At 52.7% G+C, this 22770-nt stretch overlaps 5 protein-coding genes across 5 annotated transcripts; 4 read left to right on the top strand and 1 right to left on the bottom strand.

Annotated features, from left to right (window-relative positions):
* Positions 1-1189: 1189 nt before the first annotated feature.
* On the bottom strand, positions 1190-8992 carry CCH1 (calcium channel protein). The gene is made up of 3 exons (XM_062885817.1): positions 4167-8992; positions 2326-4103; positions 1190-2261 (listed from the first exon to the last, which is right to left on the bottom strand). The coding sequence occupies exons 1-3, from the start codon at positions 8220-8222 to the stop codon at positions 1637-1639; spliced, it is 6459 nt and encodes a 2152-aa protein (XP_062748729.1). The 5' UTR covers positions 8223-8992; the 3' UTR covers positions 1190-1636.
* On the top strand, positions 8840-12357 carry QC762_113930 (uncharacterized protein). Its single transcript, XM_062885818.1, has 5 exons — positions 8840-9574; positions 9635-9729; positions 9795-9912; positions 9984-10082; positions 10141-12357. Exons 1-5 carry the CDS (start codon positions 9218-9220, stop codon positions 11935-11937), a joined length of 2466 nt encoding a protein of 821 aa, XP_062748728.1. The 5' UTR covers positions 8840-9217; the 3' UTR covers positions 11938-12357.
* Positions 12358-13799: 1442 nt separating this feature from the next.
* On the top strand, positions 13800-17347 carry QC762_113940 (uncharacterized protein). The gene is made up of 4 exons (XM_062885819.1): positions 13800-14694; positions 14960-15423; positions 15478-15531; positions 15602-17347. Exons 2-4 carry the CDS (start codon positions 15193-15195, stop codon positions 16991-16993), a joined length of 1677 nt encoding a protein of 558 aa, XP_062748727.1. The 5' UTR covers positions 13800-14694; positions 14960-15192; the 3' UTR covers positions 16994-17347.
* Positions 17348-17363: 16 nt separating this feature from the next.
* Positions 17364-18226, top strand: QC762_113950 (uncharacterized protein; the record flags this gene model as incomplete). The annotated part of the gene is made up of 2 exons (XM_062885820.1): positions 17364-17788; positions 17851-18226. 2 exons carry the CDS (start codon positions 17364-17366, stop codon positions 18224-18226), a joined length of 801 nt encoding a protein of 266 aa, XP_062748726.1.
* A 1374-nt stretch (positions 18227-19600) lies between these two features.
* Positions 19601-22753, top strand: QC762_113960 (uncharacterized protein; the record flags this gene model as incomplete). The annotated part of the gene is made up of 2 exons (XM_062885821.1): positions 19601-20665; positions 20723-22753. 2 exons carry the CDS (start codon positions 19601-19603, stop codon positions 22751-22753), a joined length of 3096 nt encoding a protein of 1031 aa, XP_062748725.1.
* Between the last annotated feature and the right edge of the window lie 17 nt (positions 22754-22770).

The raw sequence follows: 22770 nt of genomic DNA, 5'->3' as shown, positions 1-22770 counted from the left end.
GTAATCAGGAGTTGATGTTGTATGTTGAGGGGGAAAGGTGAGGGATCTGAGTGGTGTTGCAAGGGGAGTCCGCCAGGGGTCCTGCAACGTCGACAAGGGGGGCGAGGGAGAGCCTGGGTCCAATTTGGGACGACTGCAAGGGCCACAAGAGTAAGAAAAAAAGGTGAGAAATGGTGCCCCGCGGGACGGTAGGATACAAAACAATGCAGGAGTAGGCACAGCCTAGCTCGGACGGATAGAAAAGAACCGGAGTGGATTAGTCGAAAGTGTGGGTAACAGGAACTGCAAGAACATCTGTTATGCACGTTGCTGGGATGGGTGTCCCTTAAGAAGGGAGCTCACCCAGACTCAACACCATGACTCTTATGCGATCGCCCTTGAAGACATGCTGCTCAATTGCACATCAATCTGGCGCAGCCGAGGATCCCCAACAATGGATTCTCGTCGCGGGGATAAGAGGCCGCAAAGCAAGGCCTAGCTTCGACTTGCTAGAGTTGAGAGCACGAGGTTCTAGACATGACAGCGGGCAAGAAGACTGTAACTCCCAACCAAGTCAGCCATGAAACAACCGACAGGTGAGCCCCACATCCAAAATCGGGCGTGAAACAACATGCACAATCACTGGCATTTTCGCCGACGCAGGAGTAGTATTTGCCGGGAAGTCGCCGCCGGGAAGCCATCAGAGCCGTCAACAAGCGCATCCCAAGTGCTTGACGATAGCTTCTTTCGTCGTGGTCGCTGCCTTGCTGTTAGTGTTTTGCCGCATCATCGCACACAAACCCTAATATCAACATCGAATAAGTAACTAGTCGTGGGACCAGGCCCAGTAAGTCGACCCCCTGTTCTGCGTGTGATCGTCCGTTACAGGTGAGCTTCCCCAGCCAAGAAAGAGACACCCACTAACATCGGAACCTCATGGCCATCGCGGGCTCGTGTTAGGGGGCCTTGGCTCAGCGACCCTGCACCTCAGGGGCTTGACGTTGCTGTGTTGTGCTAACAAAATGGCGTGCACGGCTTGTTTCAGAAGCTCGCTTTGCCACACCACTCTCTACTTCAGACGGATTTCTGACAAACACCAAATGTGTCCATCTTCGTTTGATACCTTCGAAAGCTTCTGGAAATATGCAAATAATGGCTCTCGGTTGGGCCTTCCATAGCCCTCCCTCCCTCTCTCAACAGTTTCGCTGTGGGCTGGGTTTGGACAACTGCTCACCTTTCATTGAAGACTATCATCACATCGGCTGGTATGGTGGCGCTATGATTGAGCCTCTTACGATCTCCCTATTATTATGTGCACCATGCCACGCCTGAAGTCTCTGTGGTCGAACCTGTTCTTCTGAAAACGTTTCTATTCCAAAATAGAACGCGAGCCCTTGGTTTGTCTCCATCTATTACCATTCTTGAAAGGCTGTTCCTCATTCTACATCGTAAATATTAGCAATACTTTCCATCTACACATGTTCCGGTAGTGAAGACGTCAATCCAACCCCCCAAGTCCTGGTGCGCCAATGCTTTAAAAAATGACAATGCATCTCCCTTGATCGTCGAAATCATGAGGCCAAGATAAATCCACACCCAAACGCCATAGATCAACCGTCTCTTTTGACTCCATACCCAGTAAGCTTGACATTATGGCTTAGAACCCCCCCGACGGTCCCCAGCCGCTCTTTCTCATCGTGGCACTTCTCCGAATGCTCTCCACCCACACAGAATCGTCCAACATGTCCCTAACCGCCGCTGGGCTCACCGAGCTACCCCGTCTCCCTATCGGACTGGTGGCCTCGTCATCCTGGGCGCCGTCTGCCGGGTCAGGGAGGTCGAAGCTGAACCCGCTGCGCTGAGCTTGGTGTCCCGAGGAAGACGGCTTTGATGTCCGTGGGCCAGCAAGCGGGTGGCCGTAGGACGTGTCATAAGACGACAGATCCGCTCCAAGACCAGACCAGCTCCGCGCCCGCCCATTGTTGTCAGCTGCCGCCGCAGCGAGAAGAGTGGCGCCCTCTTCTGTAAGCGTGCCGATACCGGCCCCCCCTGGTACGCCCGCAACCGTATTGCGTTCCCGCCGCTCCTCTTCGTTGTCCACCAGAATCTCAGGCACATCCAACTGCGGGATAGCCGTCATGCGCGCGTTTTGTTTCGATTGCATGTGGCGCTTGAACTGTCGCGAATAGTACAGCATATCAAAGAAGCCTAGCACGATACGACGTCGGACTTCTTCCTCGACACGCTGCAAGCGCAATTTTCGACGCAGAAACTCATCAAGTCTAGGTTACAATGTGTTAGCGTATCATCAATTTGTTGACAGATTCGGGCAAGAAGAAAACTTACCTGAGACTCTTGCTGTCATTAATAATGTTGTAATGTGCCAAAATCATCAGCACCGTCGTGAACGAGATACCTCTCTCGGGGTCAGCAGACACCATGACCTCTTCGAAGAATATGTTGAAACGATGGCGGCGTGCGCGCACTTTTTGAACATCAATCTTGGACAGCCGCTCATTCAGCTTGGCCAGGTCGACACCAGTCTGGTACTGGCTCTTGCTGACGACAGAAGCGTGTCTGGTGCTCGCCGCATCGTTATCCTTACGCACGTCTTCCAGAATGCTACGGACCGAGTCCTCAGCCTCGTAAATACGCATCTCGAACACGCCAGAGAGCTCGCCTAAAAGTCGGGGAAAAGCCTCCTTGCTGATGAATCCAGTGCCTAGTGGATCAACACTTCGCCAGGCCTCCTTGAAGCGTCTAATCTCGTCGCGCTCAACCACCGCCAAGCCGCTGGTCCGCTGATACACATAGGAGAAACTCTCATAAATCAGCGACACAAACAAACTGACAAAGAGATACATGCTAATGATGTTCCAGGCAACAAACAGGGTTCTAGCCCAAGCAGTGCTACCGCAGTCGCTCTCAGAGAAAATAGGACTCTCTACGCAGAGTGGGGGTTTGATCTGTGCAAAATCCTCCATGACTTCGTTCCAGCCCTCGCCGCAACTGAACCTAAAGAGGAGGATCAGAGCGTGAGGCACTGTTCGCAAGTTGATGTTGCCATCCTCCCCGCTGCCGAAGCGGGTAAGGCTGAACGTCTGCGTCAGCGCTATAGCGAACACCAAGAAGAAGATCAGCCACGTAGCAAGAAGGCTGCCAATGGTTGTCAAACTGGCAGCTGCCGTCTTGAAAAGCTGGTCTAGTGCGTCATTCCGGGGGATCAGCAGGAGAACGAGCGCCACCAAGAAGAACTTATGTAGTTGAATGTACGTGTCCTGCATCTGGTCCGTGAGGAAGAGAATTGACGTGGCGAAAGTGCCCGTAACAGCGACCAGAGAGAACAAGTCCCATGAGCTCCGCCGGAACCGCGTCCAGCCAAGGCCGACAATGCGAATGATGATGTTGACGATGTAAATGAGCGTGAACAACAAGAATAAACCATCTCGGGTCCACCTCCACCACTCAGGCTCGTTGTAGAATTCCGAAAGCAGCAGGATAAGGTGAAAAACGAGAACCGACGTGATGGCAAGATACCATTTCCCTCGCTTCTCGATGGCGCGCTTATGACACCAGATCTTCCACTTGTTCTTGCTGTCGTCGTAAGCATTTTTGGAAGGCGAGATTTGTCTAAGGAGCTTCCTCAACTCGAGCCACGAGCGCTGTTCGGCCGTCAGGAAGGCGACGCCGGTTTGCTCCGTGTAGTTTCGCATAAAGACAGAAATGAACAAGGTGAGCACAAAGACGGTGGCCATGAGGTTGAAGACGACGAAGAACAACGCGTTGCCCTCGGCCGGATATGGCGGCGCGCCTAACGGTTGAAGTCCCTGGCCGGTGATGGCCTGTGCTGCAAAGGAGACGTCCGTCCACCCTTCTTGACTGACAATCTGAAACAGAATAAAAAGGGACGATCCAAAGTCGTCAAAATTGAAGAAGGGGTTGTCTGCCACTCTGGGCGCAAGCATCGGCCATTCGTTGTTGAACGGGGTTGCGAAATACTCGCCGACACAGTCACTGAGGTTTATAATATCTTCCCCATCGTTGCAGGAGACCATCTTCCCGTTGAACAGATTCAAGCCGTAGATTGCGAATGGAATCAAGAGCGATATGGACACAAAAGCAGCCTAAAGGAGGAAATAATCAGCGTTTGGTCAGATGATGGCCTGGGAACAAACAGGAAAACTCACACTCAATATCTTCCAACCCCCAACAATGAGCAACGAATGAAACGTTTCTCTGGCGCTATCGCTGACATTCAATAGTCGCAGCGCCCTGAGAGCCTTGAAGGCACCGACGGCGCGGGATACCTCTCCGTTTTGGGTAAACAGCGTGATGACGTTGATCCACAGGGTAACCAACACGATGGCATCAATAGCGCCCCAAGTACTGCGGAAGTACGCATTCGGAGTCCAAATGAAGCCGTCCGCAATGATTTTGATGCCCGCTTCGGCTGTAAACACGATGGCAAACGCCATATCTGACCACACGAACCAGTTGACCTTGGTTTTGTCCTTGTCTTGAAAGTATTCCTTCTGGTAGAGGGGAGTCGTGATGCAAGCGAGAATGACCATGGCAACAATGGCAGCGTAAATCAGGGCTGAGAAGGTGTACCATGCGTACTTATTCGGCTGAACACCTTCAAAGCGCTCAGTACCGCGGCCCGGGCCCACCATCTTCTGACAGAGACGGCGGATAGGATTTCGTGGCTTGAAGATGAACAGAGACGTATTGTAATTTGGATGGCGCATCAGATACTCCCGCTGTGCTTTGCGCCGGGCTGCCGTTGCGCTCACAGCCTGGCGGGCGAGCTGGCCAGGATCCAAAGTCGCGTTGGCCGCCTCAAAGCGGATGTTGGAGTAGAATGGATTGGGCTCTCGGCTGGTAAACTTGGTCACCAAGTGGCCCCATATGGCGGAGAGGAACCCTGGTTTGACATTGCCGTTGTATGTGGTTGTTGCCCGAGGTGGTGCTTGGTCATCTGTAGTCTCCAAAGGGTCCAAGCTTTCGTCAAGAAATTCGCGAACGAACCCTTCTTTGAACAACATATCTATCATTCCCGTGCCCTGATCAAGAGGGTCTGAGCGGTGCTTGGACCGGCCGAAGCCAAAGACTTTGGACAAGGCCAGATTGGACGAACCGCCCAGCTCTCTCCGTTGCAAAAACGCCTTCACTTGCTCAAGGCGCTTCATGTCCTCTCCCACATCGAAGTTCTCCTGGATGACAGCAATGAACATGTTGATGAGAATAAAGTACGAGAGGATGAACCAGCCGATGAGGAACACGGCGCCGATCCACGACGTCTTCTTGCTCACCGTGTACGTGGTGACATTGTACAGGATTTCTGTCCAGCCCTCACTCGACAGAACTTGGTACATGCCCAGAAAGGAGTTGTAGATGGTGTTGAAGGGAATCCCGATCCACTCGTCATCTGAATCCAAGGCTGGGATTTGACCACGGAATAGCTGTGATGCGAAAATGGCCATAAGGAAGGTCATAAGAAAGACGAAAAGCATCAAGTTCCCGATACCGGTGACATTTCCAAGGACGAGGTAAATCAAGTCTCGCGTCATTGGTATGGTGAGAACAACGCGATACACACGCAGGATTTGGAAGATGGTCAGCCAGTTGTAGACCTGACCTGAATTGCGGATGGGTGGGATGAGAATGATGACGGTGACGACGGCTAGGAATAGGTCGAAGAGGTTACGAGGACTGCGATGAAACCGATGGTGGTCCGCAGCAAAACGTATGGCAATGTCGATAGCCAAAAGGATGGTTACAACGACCTCTGTTGTGTTGATAAACCTCTCACGCATCGCATCCATGGAAGCCGTCCGCAAGGCTTGGGCAAATAGCCCAAATGTGATCACAAGTGCCCACAGCCACTGTGTGTTTTTCACAAAGCGCTGCAATCCTGAAAGTCGCCGCGTAGCGGCATCCGTAGGTGCTGCGAAATAGGAGTCCTCGGACGTAAAGGCGCTGGCCTTGGATTCCTCGCGAATGACCTGGAAAGATGATGTGATGACGGCAATCAACAAGTTCGTCATCCAGAGCATCATGATGATGATTCCAGCGCCAAAGAACAGTGCCGCAGGTAAAAAGTCGGAGCTGACCGTATAGTACATCAAGTCGCTGAAGGTGTTCGCGCTCATGATCACAAACACTAGCTCAAGAGAGTGTCCGATGTCATCAAAGTTGACCGTTCCGTTGAAGGGGTTGTCTTGTTGAAGACAGATGGACCCTCGCGGGCATACATGGCCTTTGGAATTCTGAGCACCCTTCACGAGAAACTTTTCCGATAGATTTCTTGTCGGAGAGTTGGAGTAGACCCAAGGCTCTGCCTTTCCTGTAGTGGCATTGAGATAACCACCGCAGAAGGACATGCTTGGCGAGTAGGTGATATCAAAGTTCGTTGGGTCCTCAGGATTGAGCCAAGTACACTGGCGGCTCAGGCTCGATTTGAAACTCTGAACCCCGATGATGGCAAAAATGAGCCAGAAGAAGCCCATCAAAAAAGAGACCCTAACAAGAAGTGGCGCTGCCTTTTTCAGACTCCTCAGGATGATAAGGTTGCCTTTTGTGAGGGCAAGAAGCCTGATGATGCGCAGACAGCTGAGCATGCGAAACACGTAGATGGAATGCTTGCTCTCCAAGCCAGCAACACCAAGCCCAAACGATATCCAGAAGGAAACGATTGCCACGAAGTCAAGCCGGTTAAAGCCATGCCTTAAGAACGCTCTGCGCGCAAGCAGAAGGCGCTGTTGCTCCTCCAGGGTGCCCTGACCAGCCGCGACGCCATGCATCATGGTAAATGACCTAGCAAACGTCGGCATAAACTCCTCTTCCTTTTTTGGCTGTCTGGTGGACCGCTGCCGCTGAGGTCGAAATATGGCCCGATATTGTTCGGCGACCCGTTCTTTAATTCGGCGCTTAGTCTTGGGAGGAGCATACTCCTCTGGGTTAACGATGAAGCCAGAAACAATGATTCTGGCGATGATTTCGAGTGTGAAAATAATAAACAGCGCAAATATGGCCCAGTCTATCCGCGTGGTGCCCCAGCGCTCTGGTCGTTCATTTCCTGGAACGAAAACGTCGGGTGCCGACTCAACAGCCAAGAGAATTGTTTGCGCAATAATCAGCAACAAAATGAAGGGCTCTGTCCATGGATTCACCAGGAGATCGCACAGCCATACTCGGAGCGCATTGTCCTTGGGGAAAATGCCAAGTGAGTTCCCCCTGAGTGGATTTGGAAGAGGGCCACGCCGGCGAGGCATAGGCGAGGATGGCTGCTGAGAATGAACATAGGTGGCCCCCGAATCCTTTTCCGCTGGTATTTGGAACGAATGTGAGGGATACGAGGTATCGACAAGCATTGGTGCGGACACATGGCCCGGCCGGCGGCCGTCAACACTAGGTGAACGGGAGCGCGACCGAGACCGTTCGCGTTCACGCCTGGTTGCTTGATCCACTAAATCACCTTCACCACTGATAGCGACAACACGCTGTGACATGGCCCTCATGATAGAGCCTGCTCTATGCAAGGCGCCGCTGGTAGACTGAGTTCGGGACCGCCGCCCCCCGTCCACTGGTGAGAGATTGTCCCCATAGTTGCGATGCCTGTCCGCTGAAAATCCCGGCTCCAAATCAAACCCAAGCATCTGGGTACTTCGTGCTCGAGAGGGTGTGTTTCCAAGATCGGATACGGTCTGAAAGCTATGGCGGGGGGTCGCTTCTCCTTCCGGTGGCTCTAAACGGCCGATGGGTTGCGCCGATGGCTTCAGAGGTACTCTATCCGACTCCAAGGAGTCCGTATCCGCTCGCTCGTCATAATAAGGGTGAGGTATTTGGTACGGGTCATCGGCCGAGGTGATGTAGCCCTGTGAGGCAGAAGGCGATGGCTGTCTTATCTCAGGTGGCAGCGCAAACTGAAGACCCAAGTGATCGATAGGGGAATGGTTTCCGCCGGTCCCGCCCGCATCGTGGGGTGCCGTTGGATATGGGTTCTCCCAATAAGACGAGAAACCTGGAAGGTTGGCCGACATGGAAACCGGCGATGCTGGCGGCCTGTTATTTTCATCCTGAGCTCCATTGTAAGACCCCCCAGCGCCGAAACCATCTCCTCCCCCACGCCCATTGCTGGTTCCTTCTGGCGAGCGCTGGATTTCCTGCAAAGGTATCGAGTGCGGAGGAGGTATAGAATTGTGCGAGGTTCGCCGCGGGGTATGCGGCGTGTTGTCGTTCATGGTGCCGAGTGGTGGCTTGGTGTCAATTCGACAAGCTAAATGAGAGGTGGGCGCGCGAATGCGCTAGAACTGCTGTAACATGGACCACTAGAGCCTCGTAGCAGGCATGATATGCGAAGAAAGTCTTAATGTCTATGCCATGCAAAGAGTGTGTGCGAGTTGGCTTTTGCCTCGTGGTGGTTGGACGTTAAGGCTTTGTTTGTGGAGTTTGAAGTGTCGCCGGACGGGCACGGAGGTATTGGTTTGGCTGGCGGCACTACGAGAAAGGGGTGGCTTGCGAGAGGTCAACAAGAGGCAACAAGAAAAGAGTGATTAATTGATTATCGTCAAAAGAAAGAACGTATGGGGGAGGGTCTACACAGGAGGTCAGGACAGATGACTGCGCCGCAAAACACAATGGTTGCTGCCCCAGCCCAGGAGAGGCAGCTTCCATCCAGCGATGGCAAGTTGAAGGCCAACCAGCGTACAGTGCAGTTTACTGTGAGGATAGGGTAGTGCACACAATTCTGCTGGCGAGCAACAGTGCGGGCTTCACGTGTGTAAGGCTCAAATTGGAGCACCCCACTTTGCGCAAGCTGAAACGGCTCGGGAGTTGCGTGTTGCTCTATGCCGAAAACGTCGCGATACTACCGAAGAGCCAAGGATTTGCTGAAAGCTGAAGATATCTTGTAAAAAGAAGACGGGAGGAGGAAGATACCAAGTACTCGTGGACATGGAGGGAGATCTTCCGGTTGGACTGGGCTGTTAACAACTGCACTTTGCACAGCCTGATTCCCCTGCATACTACTTAATACTATAACTCGAAGAAGTATTATTCCCTACCTATCTATAGCATGCTTGCTGACTGCATGAGTTGGAGCTGAGCGGGGCGCTTGGCTCAACTAGAGAAGTGCCCAAAGTAAAATTTAGTGGGGCCCAATTCCAAGTCGCGTCTTTTGAGCCGCTCACGCGCGTAGCTTCCCACCTTGTAAGAACCGTCAGAATCTCTCCATCTCATGAAGTCAGCCCTACAACAAATTCGCAGCGAACCAACTCGCAACAACACTCGCCTAGGCCATGAACAGCCGCTGAATCTCAAAACACCGTCCCTTTCAAGACTCGTTCCAGTCGCTTCCCTCGATCGCTTGCACCGCAAACCACAGCTTGCGCAACAGGAAAAGCAACAGGCCGATCGAACAATGCCGGCAACGCGCAAACGGGCGCTGCCCGAGGTCAGCTCGGAAAATGCCCAAGAGCCGCCGCAGGACTCCCTTCTCCTTCGCATCAGGAATATGTGGCAATTCGCCAACTTGGTTCAGTTCATGATGTTATTTGGCAAAGCCCTGAAGCTCGACGACAATTTGGACGTAGAGGTGGGCATACTGCGACCCTGGCAAGAGACATCGCCTTGCTTACACTGTGGTCGCTTATAGGATTTGGAGGCAGAATGTCTGAAGCCTGGGTCCATGGCTTTGCAGAACATTGGCCTGGGCTTCCTCAAGTTCCTCTCCTCCCACCGTGGTCTAACGTATGCCATCTCTAACGCCGACCTGTCAACTGCCTCGAAAGCCTGCTGACCACGTTCTACATCAGGCACGATCTATTCGACGAGTACACGAGACGACAATATCTCAACAAAGCGCCGGAGAAGAACCCGTTTGGCAATTCAGAGGTTTCATTGCGCTTTGCCGATTTTGATGTCTTCACCAAGGTACGTGGGAAGCAGTTTTGGAGCCCTACAGTCAGTGAATTGCCCATACTAACAAGCGCCGGGTCGCGCAGATTCGTATTCTTCAACAAATGACGCAGTTCATCATCATGAGCTCCGAGAAGCTGCGGGATAAGACAGAGGAACAAAAGGATACAGATCAGACTAACTGGGTACGCTTTTTCAGACGATGTGCAACGGGTGCTTGGCAGAGAGCTGATACTTTTACAGCGGATTGAACCCTACGGATGGGATCGACATGATCGAACATACTACGTGCTCGACGACAACCGATTGTACCGCATGTCGGAGGCGCCGGCGGCACCAGCAAAACCTAAGAAGAACACCAAGAAGGCGAAAGCAGCACAGCGTGCCAACAAACGGCGCCGCGTAGCATCTGGTGCCGCGAGCGATACCGAGGATGCTGGAGACGAGGCCTCTGAAGGTGGCGCGCCCGCCGAACCAGAGGATGATGGGCTTGGAGGCATGAAATGGGAATGCTTGGCCGCCACTTTGAGCGAGGTCCGCGACTTCATTTCATCCTTGGAGAAAACCAAAGACCCCAATGAGAAGATTCTCCGCAATCAGATTCAAGCTCATCTCCTGCCGATCCTCGAGCAACAGGAAGAATCCAGAAGACGTAAACAACTACAACGAGAAAAGGAGCTTCTGAACCTGGAGAAAATGGCGCACGCTAAGAGGTCGAGTCGAATCGCTGGCAAGCTTGAACACCGCAAAGAGGAAGAACGTGCCCGCGAAGAAGAGCGGAGGCAACGCGAGGAAGAGGCCGCTAGACGCAAGGAGGAGACGAAACGGGCAAAGGTCGAGCGCGAAAGAGAACACAGGCTGATGTCAAGAGAGCGCCGGCTGAAGGAGAGAGAGGTTCGACGTCTTCAACATGAGGAGGAGTTGGCTCAGCTGTCCGAGGACAGCAAGAGCACAGCCTCTGCCCGTATGTCAGACCGTCGAAGGATTGCCGAGATCGAGAGGAACAAGAAGGCTTTGCAGGAGCTGGAAGAGGAAGAGGAGGACTGGATTTTTGATTGCATTTGCGGCGCATACGGACAAATCGACGACGGAACCCACAGTGTTGCCTGCGAGCGGTGTAATGTCTGGCAGCACAGCAAGTGTCTTGGCATCGATGAAAAGGAGGCTGAGGAGGAAGATTTTCACTTTGTTTGCGAACCTTGTCGTCGGCGCGAAAAGGAAGCTGAGCAGCGGCCTCTCATCAAGCTCAAGGTGAATAAGCAGGAAGAAGCTCCGGTCTCTTCCTCGCCACAATCCGCACCAACTGAAAACACCACGGGCGAGGCTGACGGTCGTGCCCGACTGGTTGTGGAGCTGCCATTGAAGGCCTCCTCTGGTGTTGATGAATCGACAGAGCAGCCGGCGTCTGCACCATCATTGGACGTAGCAAATGGGGACCGCCCCGCAACGACGAAACCCCCAGATTCACAGGGGAGCAACCTGTTTTCATCCCCACGTCCGAATCTGTTCCCGCACGCTCAGCTGTCCCGTGGCAATCCTGTGTCCGGCGCCTCCGATAGCAGTCTTCCTGTGCTCCCCGAAAGCGGCAATGGCATCTCCCCCACAAAGGAATTGCACCGTCCTTCGTCACCACCAACAAAGACACTTGCTTCGATCGGAGAGCCAGGCCGACCTGCCTCGCCTATACTGAACAGTACCAACACGTTCAGACCTCCGCAGTCCCAGGATAGCAGATCAGACGGGCGGTCATCACCTTTGCCGCCGTCGAGTATCTCTCCCACTAAGCACTCGCCTCCTCCTCCTCAGCGTCGCGGTGTCAACGGGACCAATGGTAACGGGATCGCCACTCCTTCGCAGAGCTTTGGCAATCCAGGCGCGTCGATATTCCCTCCCGCTGCCGCCTTGTCGCCTTCCCCGAGGCAGCAAATCCTCACCCCTCCCGTGAAAAACCCAGGGCCAGTCAGAGTCTCCCCACTGGGACCCGCACCTGCCGTGTTGCCTCCTACACCAAACCAGTCTTCTGAGCAAATTGGCTTGTGAGATGCTTGGCCAATGCGGGAAGTACCTAGTCATCAATAAGGGGGCAATCAAAGTCTCAATCTGGCCAGTAATGGTGGCGGTTTGGCGGTGAGTAGCAAGTATAAGGTGCAGGCTTGGTTGTTTTTGCGTACTTTAGAGATACATTGTTTAGATATACATTCGGCTGGGTTGGGCGGATTGGATGGGGATATACTTATGGGGTGGTAGGTTTTCTTCTGAATGGGGGTATCGCGAATCGTAAGCACATAGAGAGCTGTCTGGCCTCATAGACGAGGTCCTAGTACAAATGGACTAAACCGAACACGGGAGCCATGGGAGCAATAATGTAAATATCAAGAAGCTGGGTACACTGACTCTATGAGATACCTCTGCTGTTGTTCAATAAGGTGCGGAGCATCTGATCTTTGGTCTGATAGGGTAGTCGGAAAGAGTCCGAGTGGTTCCTGCTAAGAATAATCATACATATTGTTAATCACATAACTCATGGCCCATGAACGTTGGCCAGTCCGCCACTGAGGAAAACGTGCTGATTGATTTCCCCGGAACGTTGCCGGCTGTGAGATATTTTTTTCTCATCTTTTTCCACGTGGCTCAACTTCTCGATATTTGGCACACCCAAGGGAGTGTTGTTCAAAACAGCACAGTGGAGAGAAAACCAGAAGAGTGAGAAAATGACGATGGGATAACTTGACATATCAGCAACGTACTTGGATGGAATCTGAACCCGGCGGCCGGGAGGGGACGAACTAATGGCCTGAGCTTAGTGGAAGCGTGTGAGACTGAGACACGTTCGACCAAAAAAAATCATGATTGCAGAAAAGAAAAAGTAAGATGAATCAGATTTCTACTTGACAACCTAACCTTGTCACCTGAGGTAGAAAAAGTGGCGGAACAGTTCGCGATTGGATCTAGTAATCTTGGGGTCATGATTGAGCGGGTGGTTGCATGTTATTAGGGCCAACCGTGGTTGGGAAGGGGGGGGGGATAGGAGGTATGGAGGTGCGTATGTTTGGGATGTTGAGTTTGTTCTTGGGTTGTGGGAGAGATGATGATGTTGGAGAGGATAAGGGTGGACTGAGTAGAAAGGAGGGCTTTGATAGATGGATACCACTGGCGTTCACGATGAGGTGGGAATGAGAGGAGATGTGTATATTGTTCATCATTCTTCTTTGGGCCAGGGCAGTTTTTTCATTTGGATCTTTTGATGAAGTGAAATATGCAAAAAGTAGAGAAGGGTGTGAGTGAGACCCTTGTGGAGTCTTAGTCATGCTTGGTAAATAAAATATAGGGGGGCGCGTGGAAACGGCCGCTATTCTGTGCCTTGCTGTACGACTGATGTTCAAACAGTCGTGGGCTAATGCAGCTACCCGAAAGCCCTGCAGGGAGGGCGACCAACCAGAAGACGTTGCAACTGTCCATGATGCGCGCTGAGGCTAGGGGGGGACCTATGCCAGGCTTGGGCAACAACGAGAGCCAAAGTATCCAGGTTTGCCGCGGGCTGTTGCTAATCGCGAGCTGCTTTTAAATGCAGTTATGAGCGGCAAGTCATGTGCACGCATCTATGGCGGGATATGGGCCCAGGTGAGGCATCAACCGCCATGATCGATGAGCACACGAAACCTCAAAGAAACAGGTTGGATCTAAAAAGTCAAAGAAATGGAAGCAAGCCACTGGCCTCTGTGGCGTCACTCAGAAGATAGCAGCCAGTCATTGCAGAGGGGAAGGAGGGCAAGCCGCTTCCGGGGAGGGACCCGAACACATTCCAGCCGGTCTCGGGTACCTCAAACCAGCAGATGAACCCCCCTATGGAACCGCGTACCTAGAAGTAACTGAGACTCCAAATGTCAAAAATGATGAGGGAAATACTAAAGATGCTGTTGGGTGTTGGGCGAGTCCAATCTCAGCTTCGAGAAAATCTGGCTAACTGCTGTAACCCGGGTTGGTGCAGGAACACGTGGAGCTATGCTGCTGCCGACATGGTTCCAACACAGGAAAGCTCGGGGATGTGAAGTTCGGATAGGAGTGGTTTGCTCAGAATTCCCCTCCTGGTGGGTATTGCCGGGGACCGGGAGAGCGCATGTCATTGCATCTCCAATAATTCCCAAGAGGTCGGCTTGCTACCTCCACCGTTGCCAGGCGTCTGCAGCAGCTCTGGCACTCTGAGCCCCGAACGCGGATGTGGAGTGCCAACAGTCGTCGAGAAGGCGGCTTCTTCCCTCCTCAGTGCTGCCGTCCAGAGCCTAGTTCCGCTCTTCTGGCCCGGCCAGGCTTCCGAATGCGTCAACCCTCTTGGGTCGCGGACAGTACCGCACCAGGCTTGCTCAGCACCAGAGCCCAATAAAGAGAATATAAATACACACCCGGTCCCCTCTTCCTTTTTCCTCAGCCCTTCAAGAATTTCTCGCTGAGACAAAGCACGGCTTCCACGTTCATTGAAGCGGCAGAAGCAGAGACCACCAAAGCCGCAAGCCCATCCTGGTGCTTCCCACCCCAGCTCCAGCCCTTAGAGAAGCCGGAACAAAGAAAGGAACAAGCAGGAAGGCCAAGCAACATACACCCTTGGCAGGAGAGACCGCACCGGTTGTGGAAGCTTCAGGTGTGTGGTCGTGAGATCCGATAGGGTCTCTCAGCGTGGACAAGCACCTCGCTGTCCAGGAGACCGGGGCAACAGGCCGTGATCCGGGAAAGACAACGAGTCCATCCACCACAAATACCCATCGGGCGTGTCGCAGCCTGCAGGACAGGCTGTCGCAAAAGGTTTGTGATGTCCACCGCTTCCTGCACACCTTAGCCAGCCTGCGAGACAAGAGCCTCCTTACACCGCTAGGTGCACACTCCCAAGCCATCTGATGCTGTCTCTTCATCCAAGCAAATCATCACTGCAGACTCCGTCTTTCCCAGCACCTTTCTCCTCAAGACACACTAGCCTGGGCCCTACTCCCGCAGCCTCTGCACCATCCACTGATAGTCTTGATACCTATCCAGACTGCTATGCTTGCGTGGTTGCTAATCGATTAGCCAGGCTCTGCCCTTAAAATCTTGGGGCGGTCCTATCATCCTTACAGGTTGCTCCTAGAGTTTGTCCAACCTCGACTACTCAACCAGTCGGCCACTCCTTCCGGGTTGACTGGCAAAGATATTTGAAGAGCTCATCCCCGGTGTTTGAGCTACTGCCTTTCCCTCCCACTCACCCTCCATCATCCTCGGCTTCAACCCAGAGATACTTTCTCACACAAGCAAAACACAATCTCTAGCATGGATCGCAATACCCCCCTCTCCCCAAGTCTGCCGAAAGGAGAGCCGTTACCTGTCGGCTTCAATGAACTTCTGCAACATAACGCTGCCACACCGCACGATATGAACGCCGCCGATTCCATTCGAGTACAATCGCAACCGACTTCGAGATATGGAACCCCGGCGCCCCAGTTAACACATTCGCAAAGTTTCGATCCGTCCATGTCATACCAGCGTGGAGGTGCTCAGATTGTGAGGGTTGCCATCTACCCGCCATGGCTCAAAATGCTGATTGTTTGCGTGTAGCCGGGCTTCCACCCCATGTATCCCGACAGCAGTCCGTACGGCCCTATTCCAGATGTGAGTACAGTTTCGTCGCCCGGTCGAGATAGGCAACGGGCTCTGGTTGATCGTTGACAATTTATTACAGATGTCGCAGCCTTATGGCACACCGGCAGCGTCACCCCCTACACCTTCACGGGCGTCTGATATCATGAGCATACACGGCGGCAATATCGTAATCGGGAAGGCGCTGGCACCAAGACGCGCGGGCGTGGAAAAGGCATCGTCTAAAAAGAAGAAGAAGGAAAGAGCGAAGCCGCCGAAAAATTTGCCAACTTTGGACAGGCCGCTGAGTGACTTAACAAAAGACTCGGCCATTCCGATCACCGATATCGAGACGTACGTGAACCGAGACGCCACCGCACGGCAAGACGAGGTCACCCAGTGCAGGAAGAATCCCGGCAAGGTCAAAAGGCCCATGAACGCCTTCATGCTGTATCGCAAGGCCTATCAGCAACGTGCCAAAGAATGGGCGTCTCAACACAACCATCAGGTCGTCTCACGGGTCTGCGGTTCCAGCTGGCCACTTGAGCCCGAGCATATCCGACAGCAGTTCAAAGCCTGGGCCGACCTCGAACGTGACAACCACCAAAAAGCGCACCCGAACTACAAGTTCACGCCGTCCAAACCTCACAAGCCAGCAAAGTACGACGAAAACTTCGACGCCCACAGTGAAGCCTCGGACTTGGATGAGTATGGCGACTGGCAACACGCGGCGGCCCGGATGCGGTCTGCTACCAACACGCCCAACGACGACGGGGACTACATTCCAAGTCGCTCCGTCTATGCCGCAACCCATCACCCTCTGATGGGATTGCACGGGCTAGCGCCTCATCACCAGAACCGATCGGCCTTTGAATTTTCCAACCCGGGGAAACCAATGCCGTCCACATACGACACTCGAGGGTTAACGAACACCTTTTACGAGAGCCACATCCAGAACACCCAAAGGAGCCACTTGCACCCAGGTATGATAGAGGATGTTCTGATGCGCAAGACGCCATCGCCGAGTATGGCATTCCAACAACACACCCACGGATTGCCCTCGCATTACGAGTTGAATCAATACCACCACCCACAACACACATGCCCTTCTCACGAGCAACAAGCTCACTCACAATCCCAATCACAAGGTCATTCCCAACCCCAGCCCCCCCGCTTTGAGCACCGTATCGATCCGTCGTTGATGTCTCACGAGGAGCTCTTCAACGGAACGAATAACCTCAACAACATCAACAATTCCATATCCAACCTCTTCGACGGCACCAACAATTCGCAGCACGGTTGGCAAACAGGCCAGCTGACATCCAACAACGACCCAGAGAACCAGTTCTCCCACTTCAACCTAGGGCTCGACAACACACTTTCGGTTGAGCAGCACAGCCAGTTTCTCGGGGGGGCAGACGAGTGGCGGATGGAGCTTTTGTCAGAAGGGGCGCACTTTGAGGCCAACTGGGCCGAAACCAAGGCTGATCAATAGTCACTCAGTCGGGCGTAAAAATGACAGCTGCTGGATTTATTCAAGAAAAAAGCATTGAGTGGGCACAAAAAAAAGGGAGCGAGTTGAGATCTTCTCATTCTTGAGGAGGGCAATATGGGAAAGGGGCAGAACCAAGAAAGAAGCAGGGAGAGAGCGAGCGCAAAAGAAGGGGGGGAAAGCAACCTACTGTCGATAGGGGACACAGAAAACTGATCTGGTTGTACATATCTTTCCATGCTACATTGTTTCGTTGTTTTGTTCAGGTAGCTTAGCCTCGGATCCGAGGGGGGTGGTGAAAGTGAATTTTATTGTTCTTTGGTAGTTTTTCGGACATCAGGATTCTTTGTAGGAGCCACCAGATAATGCTATTATGCATATTTGTGGCCCAGCCCGCCCCGTCCCGATCTGTGAAACATCGCTAGCTTGTAGCAGCCAGAAAACAAAAAGAGGCCAGGTTGAATCAAAGACAGGTTCCCCTCAGCTTGAGTTCTTGGAAGATGGATGGGTTTGGATGAAAGAACCGAGTACTTGGGACCGTGTCTTGGAGAAAATGAGAATAGGGGGTGAAAGTTTTCGTTTAAGTGCATGCACACAACTGGACCGTTGCGGCTATGCAACTATCGGGATATGGCCCCTGCTTCCTTGGCATTTCTGGGAGTGCTCCCAACCAGTTGGCATCGTCGTCACCAGAAGCATCTCCAAGTCAACAGCAAAAGGCATAAACCCAGATTCCTCCACCATGACGTTAATATCCAAGTCCATCACTGCTTTTGGCAGTCTTTTACTCGCACATGCGTAAGTTTGACATTCCCCATCGGCCGTCAGAACGAGCAATGCGCTGACAATTCCCCCGATAGGTGCTACTCGGCCCAGGAGCATTCGGCCCTGCAGTCGTTCCGAGCTGCCACCTCGGCGGCATTGACGTCAACTCCCACCGCTGCCACATCCCTGCCGATAGATATCGCGATCGAAACGGCTGTTGCTATTCTGGTTATTCTTGTCGGCCTGGTTCTCGGCACATCCCCCCTGCGCCCGATCCAGTGGCGCGAGTGGGCTGGGAAGATTGAAAGGGAGGGCGAGGACGGGTTCAAGGACAACAACGGGCAGGTGAACCGGGACTACTTGGGCAATCCGTTCACGTACATCGAGGGTAGGCCAAACTTTGTGGACGTTCGGAAGCAACGCAATGAGTTTACCGAGTGGGTGAAAGGTCAGGGGCAAGAGCAAAAGTGAGGGTGGGATTCACTGGATTGTTTGGAACATGATCCATGGTTGTTTTGATATTTCTACCTCTGCTAGATGGTTTTGTTGAGGACGAAGTACAGCAGGAATCGATACCCAGTTTTTACTTGTGAGTGTGTCATGCTTCAGCAGGAAGGAGGGGGTTTGGGGCAGGAAGCTCCTTCCTCCCAAAATACAGCAACACACAAGACAGCCCGAGATGTTTTGTCCGCTTTACTGCCTGTATTTTCTTCAATCATCCCTTTCAATATCCGAGAATCCCCTTCTGTTGTATTTGTTATGTTTCTGCCTTAGCCCTGTCTCGCGGATTCTGGGCCCAGTCGGGGATTTTACCTCTGAATCACCCACGACCAGTACAACAGCTTTAGTCGGCATCTCGACTATCAGTCAGCCCTACCTCACTTCAATGCCAAAGCTGTACGAACAGCACAGATGCCACCCAGTGAAAGCGCCCGCAGTGGCCGGAGTGCCCGAAGCACCAGGAGTGCATACTCGACTGCTTCTCATTTGCTATCCCCGCAGACCTCCGACTACCCTTCCTCCCCGGTATCCTTGTTAGACTCGTCAGTCGAGCGTGGCCGGACTTTGTCGGCATCGCACAACCTTTCTGGTTCTGAAGATATCATACACCCCGCCCCTGATACATCTTTGAGCTATCGATCATCGGAATATGCTTCATCAGGTTATGCCCTAACGGATCACACGCCGTCATCTCGCCAATTGTCTTCGGACTATGCAGAATCATTGTCAACTTCTCGCTACTTCACCCCTCACAATTATCAAAATGCAGACAGACTTGCAGAATCTCAACCTTCTCACCAGAACAATGCGTCCCATTCCTTGCTGTCGCGACATGAATCGCGACATCATACTAGCAGCCATCCGTCCAGAAGCTCACGAGAACAGGTCCGCCATAGGAGTTCTCGATCTTCCTCTACAAGCACCACTCCCTCTGCCAATGGTAGGTCGAAGTCGTCGTCGCGACGTTCAAGGTCACTGTCTACTTCGCGGCACTCGAGGTCCTCATCTCCTTCCCGACGTTCAAAGTCCACTTTGCGGTCTGGCATCTCCAAAGAATCCAAAAGCAGCAGGTCAAACTCCTGGACAGCCACAGGAGAAAGTCGTCGGCGGAGAAAATCCCAGATAGAGACTCCGTCTATCCGGTCGAGCCAATACTTTTCCATCTCGTCAACTTCATCAGTAACGACTTCCACGGAGCCTTCGAGAGCAGCATCCAGGCGCCGGTCATGGCAATCGCGGGAGTCCACGTACATGAGCTCGAGACATAACACTCCTTCGTACTATGGGGGCATAACTGTGGATGAAAGCGTTAGCCACGACCATGACACTCTGAATGAAGTCATCATGGCCGTCAACATGGATCGGGAGGGCAAAGTGGGCTGTGCTTACTATAGCGCCGTGGATGAAACGCTGTTTCTTGAGGACGACATAGCCATGGGAGGCATAGAGACTGTTGAAACCTTTCTCCTTCACCTGGAGCCAACCTCGGTTCTCATTTCCAATCGTGCAGCGGATTCACTAGTTCAATTTCTCGAACCAAACGCACAAAAGTTCGATGATGATCAGACATCACGTACAGACAAAGGCCCGTATATTCTACGCCACCTTGTTTCAGCACAGTTCAACTACGACACAGCGAGAGAGCTATTAGCCAATGTCGGCATTTTCTCAGACGAATCGCAAGAGCCCGATCCCCTTCAGGTGCAGTCTGGAGAGGAAGAGCCTATTCAATGCATTGGGTCTTCTCGCCATATCAACCTTGTGCGCCTGGCAAGAATCATCAATTTGGAAAGCCAGCTTTCTGTAGGGTGCGCTGGGGCAGTTCTCACCGACCTCGAACGCCGAAGGGCAGTGGAGGAAGAGTCCGGCTCCGGTGAAGAAGGGAAGGTTCCGTTCCGGGTGAAACGTATCAAGATGAACCTTTCTACAGATACCATGCTGCTCGGCGCCGATGCCCTGATATCTCTTAACATTATACGTCCGCATCTTCAAGCCATTCCTGGACTCCACGGGTCTAGCGACGAACCACGAGCCAAAGAAAACCTCTGTGTAGCGGACCTTCTGGCCTCGCTGGCATCAACGACGCAGGGAAAGCAGAAAGTGCGCCAGATGCTGCTGCGGCCAAGTCTCAACCTCGACGTGATACATCAACGCCAGTCGACGATTCATATGATGTTGGATCCAGAGAATGTTTCAATCGTGAAGAGTATGCGCAAACTGCTCAAGAGGTTGAAGAGTCCCAAGACACTGCTGCTCCACGTAAAGAAAGGCGTGGATCGTGTAAGGGGCCATCTGTCGCTCCGAATGGGCGACTGGAAAGCTGTGGTTCGCTTTGCTACAGTTGCTGCCAACGTTCACCAGGCCGTGACCTCACTTGTCCGCACCTCGGGGCTTGAGATCATCTCCAAGGCAAGCCATTAACACTTCAATGTTGAAAACTAACTTCAAGCTGACTGATTTCTGCAGATCTGCGACACGATTGATCCTCGTCCGTTTCTTCTTCTTGCCGACAAAATCATGAGAACATTTGACTTCGAGGCTTCCAAAGACAGCCAACGTACCATCATTTTGTCGGGTGCAAGCCCTGGACTGGATCAGCTTAGGCAAGAGTTGGCGGAGGTCTGTGACATGCTTCCTGATATCAGGGATAACATTGCGAGAGATGCTCCCAGGTGGGCAAACAAACATATTCTACACTGCACCGTCATGGAACAGTCGGGCTTTCTTATCGGTGTTGCCATCAAGCCAGATACCGGCGTGGGGGTCTACTATGGGCATGACCTCCTCGATGATGAATGGGAACTGGTCTTTGTGACCGAAGGAGTCGCCTATTACAAGAACAAGCTGATGCACGATCTCGACTCACAATATGGCGACTTACCATCCTACATCACCGAAGAAGAAATGCTTCTGGTCATGGAGCTATCTGGCCATGTTCGAGAGCAGGAAAAGGCAATCCTCGCCGCCTCGGAAATATACGGTGAACTTGACAGTCTGTCAGCATTGGCCTCCGCGGCGGAAAAGTACAACTGGGTGGCACCTACGATGACCACTTCCAACATCATCGACATTATCGACGGACGCCACCCCCTCCAAGAGTTGGTAGTTCCGTCATTTATACCCAACAATTGTAGTTTGCGAGGTGGGTTTGGGAAAACCAAGCCACATGGAAGCCTGGACGAAGACGAGTGCATGGAAAGGGCTGATGAGACCGCTTCTATATGCTCCACCAAGAACACACACGACCTGAACATGAATGACAGTTTTTGGTACAATGACAGCCTCGTTGATGATGACGGGTATAACCGCATGTCCCTCGACCCGGACCAGGAAGATATGGGCGGTGAAGAAAAGGAAAACACCATGGACGAATTGGAAAACTATCAAAGGACCGAAGCAAGCTTCATGTGGCCTTCCCGATCCATATCCTCCCCAGAGATTGCATTCAGCTGGCCAACTACACAAGCCCCATCACGCCCCTCGACTTTGTCCCAACGCGCTTCTAGTACCGGGTTGTATGGCTCCGAGGTATCCGACGAGGAAGACTTTACGGTGTACGAAGGCAAGCCGTGTATGTTAGTACTCACCGGCCCCAATGATTCAGGCAAGAGCGTCTACATGAAACAGGTTGCGCTCATTGTACAGCTGGCCCATGTGGGGAGTTTTGTCCCTGCAGAGAGAGCCACAATAGGTCTGACGGACCGCATACTGACGAGAATTCTGACGCGCGAGACAGTTCTCGACGACCAAAGTGCTTTTATGATCGATATAAAGCAGGCAGCTTTTGCGTTGAATTTTGCCACAAAGAGGAGCTTACTTGTAGTCGACGAGTTTGGAAAGGGCACCACGGCATCAAACGGCGCGGCTCTTCTCGCTTCATATCTGTCCCATTTTATCGAGCTTGGGAAATCGCAGCAACCAAAGGTTCTTGCAGCAACGCACTTTCATGAGGTGTTCGAAAATGGCCTGCTCGATGGCTACCAAGAAGACGACCTTGCTTTGGCGCACATGGATGTTCGTCTCAACCTGGGAGCAGATGCGATCGAGGACCAGGTCACATACTTGCATCGTCTCTTGCCGGGGCGGGGCCCATCAAGTTTGGGAATAAAGTGCGCCGAGATACGAGGCATACCGGCCCGCATTCTGAATCGAGCGGATGAGATTGTCGAGATGTTGGAGGCTGGGGTCAGCTTGACGCAGGTGCCAGCAAGGCTCTCGGGTGAAGAGTTGCAAAGGCAGATCGAGGCAACTTTTTTGACAAGGTGGCTTCTCGCGCTGCCTAGAGGTGTGTTGGAGAGAGCTAAGAACGGGGACCCGTCTATTGATGTGAGGGCCATGTTGGAGCAGGCGATGCGAGATGCTAGGCAGGCGGCTCTTGATGGTCTCGCAGAGTATGTCGGTGAGGATGACGGCCTCAGTGGTGATTGTGAGATGGAAGGCGAGGAAGAGGATATTGAGATGGAAGATGCCGGGGAGTCGTCGGATTTTGACTGGTAATATTGTCTAATTTAGCT

Source organism: Podospora pseudocomata, assembly GCF_035222375.1.
Source record: "Podospora pseudocomata strain CBS 415.72m chromosome 1 map unlocalized CBS415.72m_1, whole genome shotgun sequence".
NCBI lineage: Eukaryota > Fungi > Ascomycota > Sordariomycetes > Sordariales > Podosporaceae > Podospora > Podospora pseudocomata.
The sequence above is the reverse complement of the archived record's forward strand: the minus strand, read 5'-3'. Positions and strand labels throughout refer to the sequence as shown.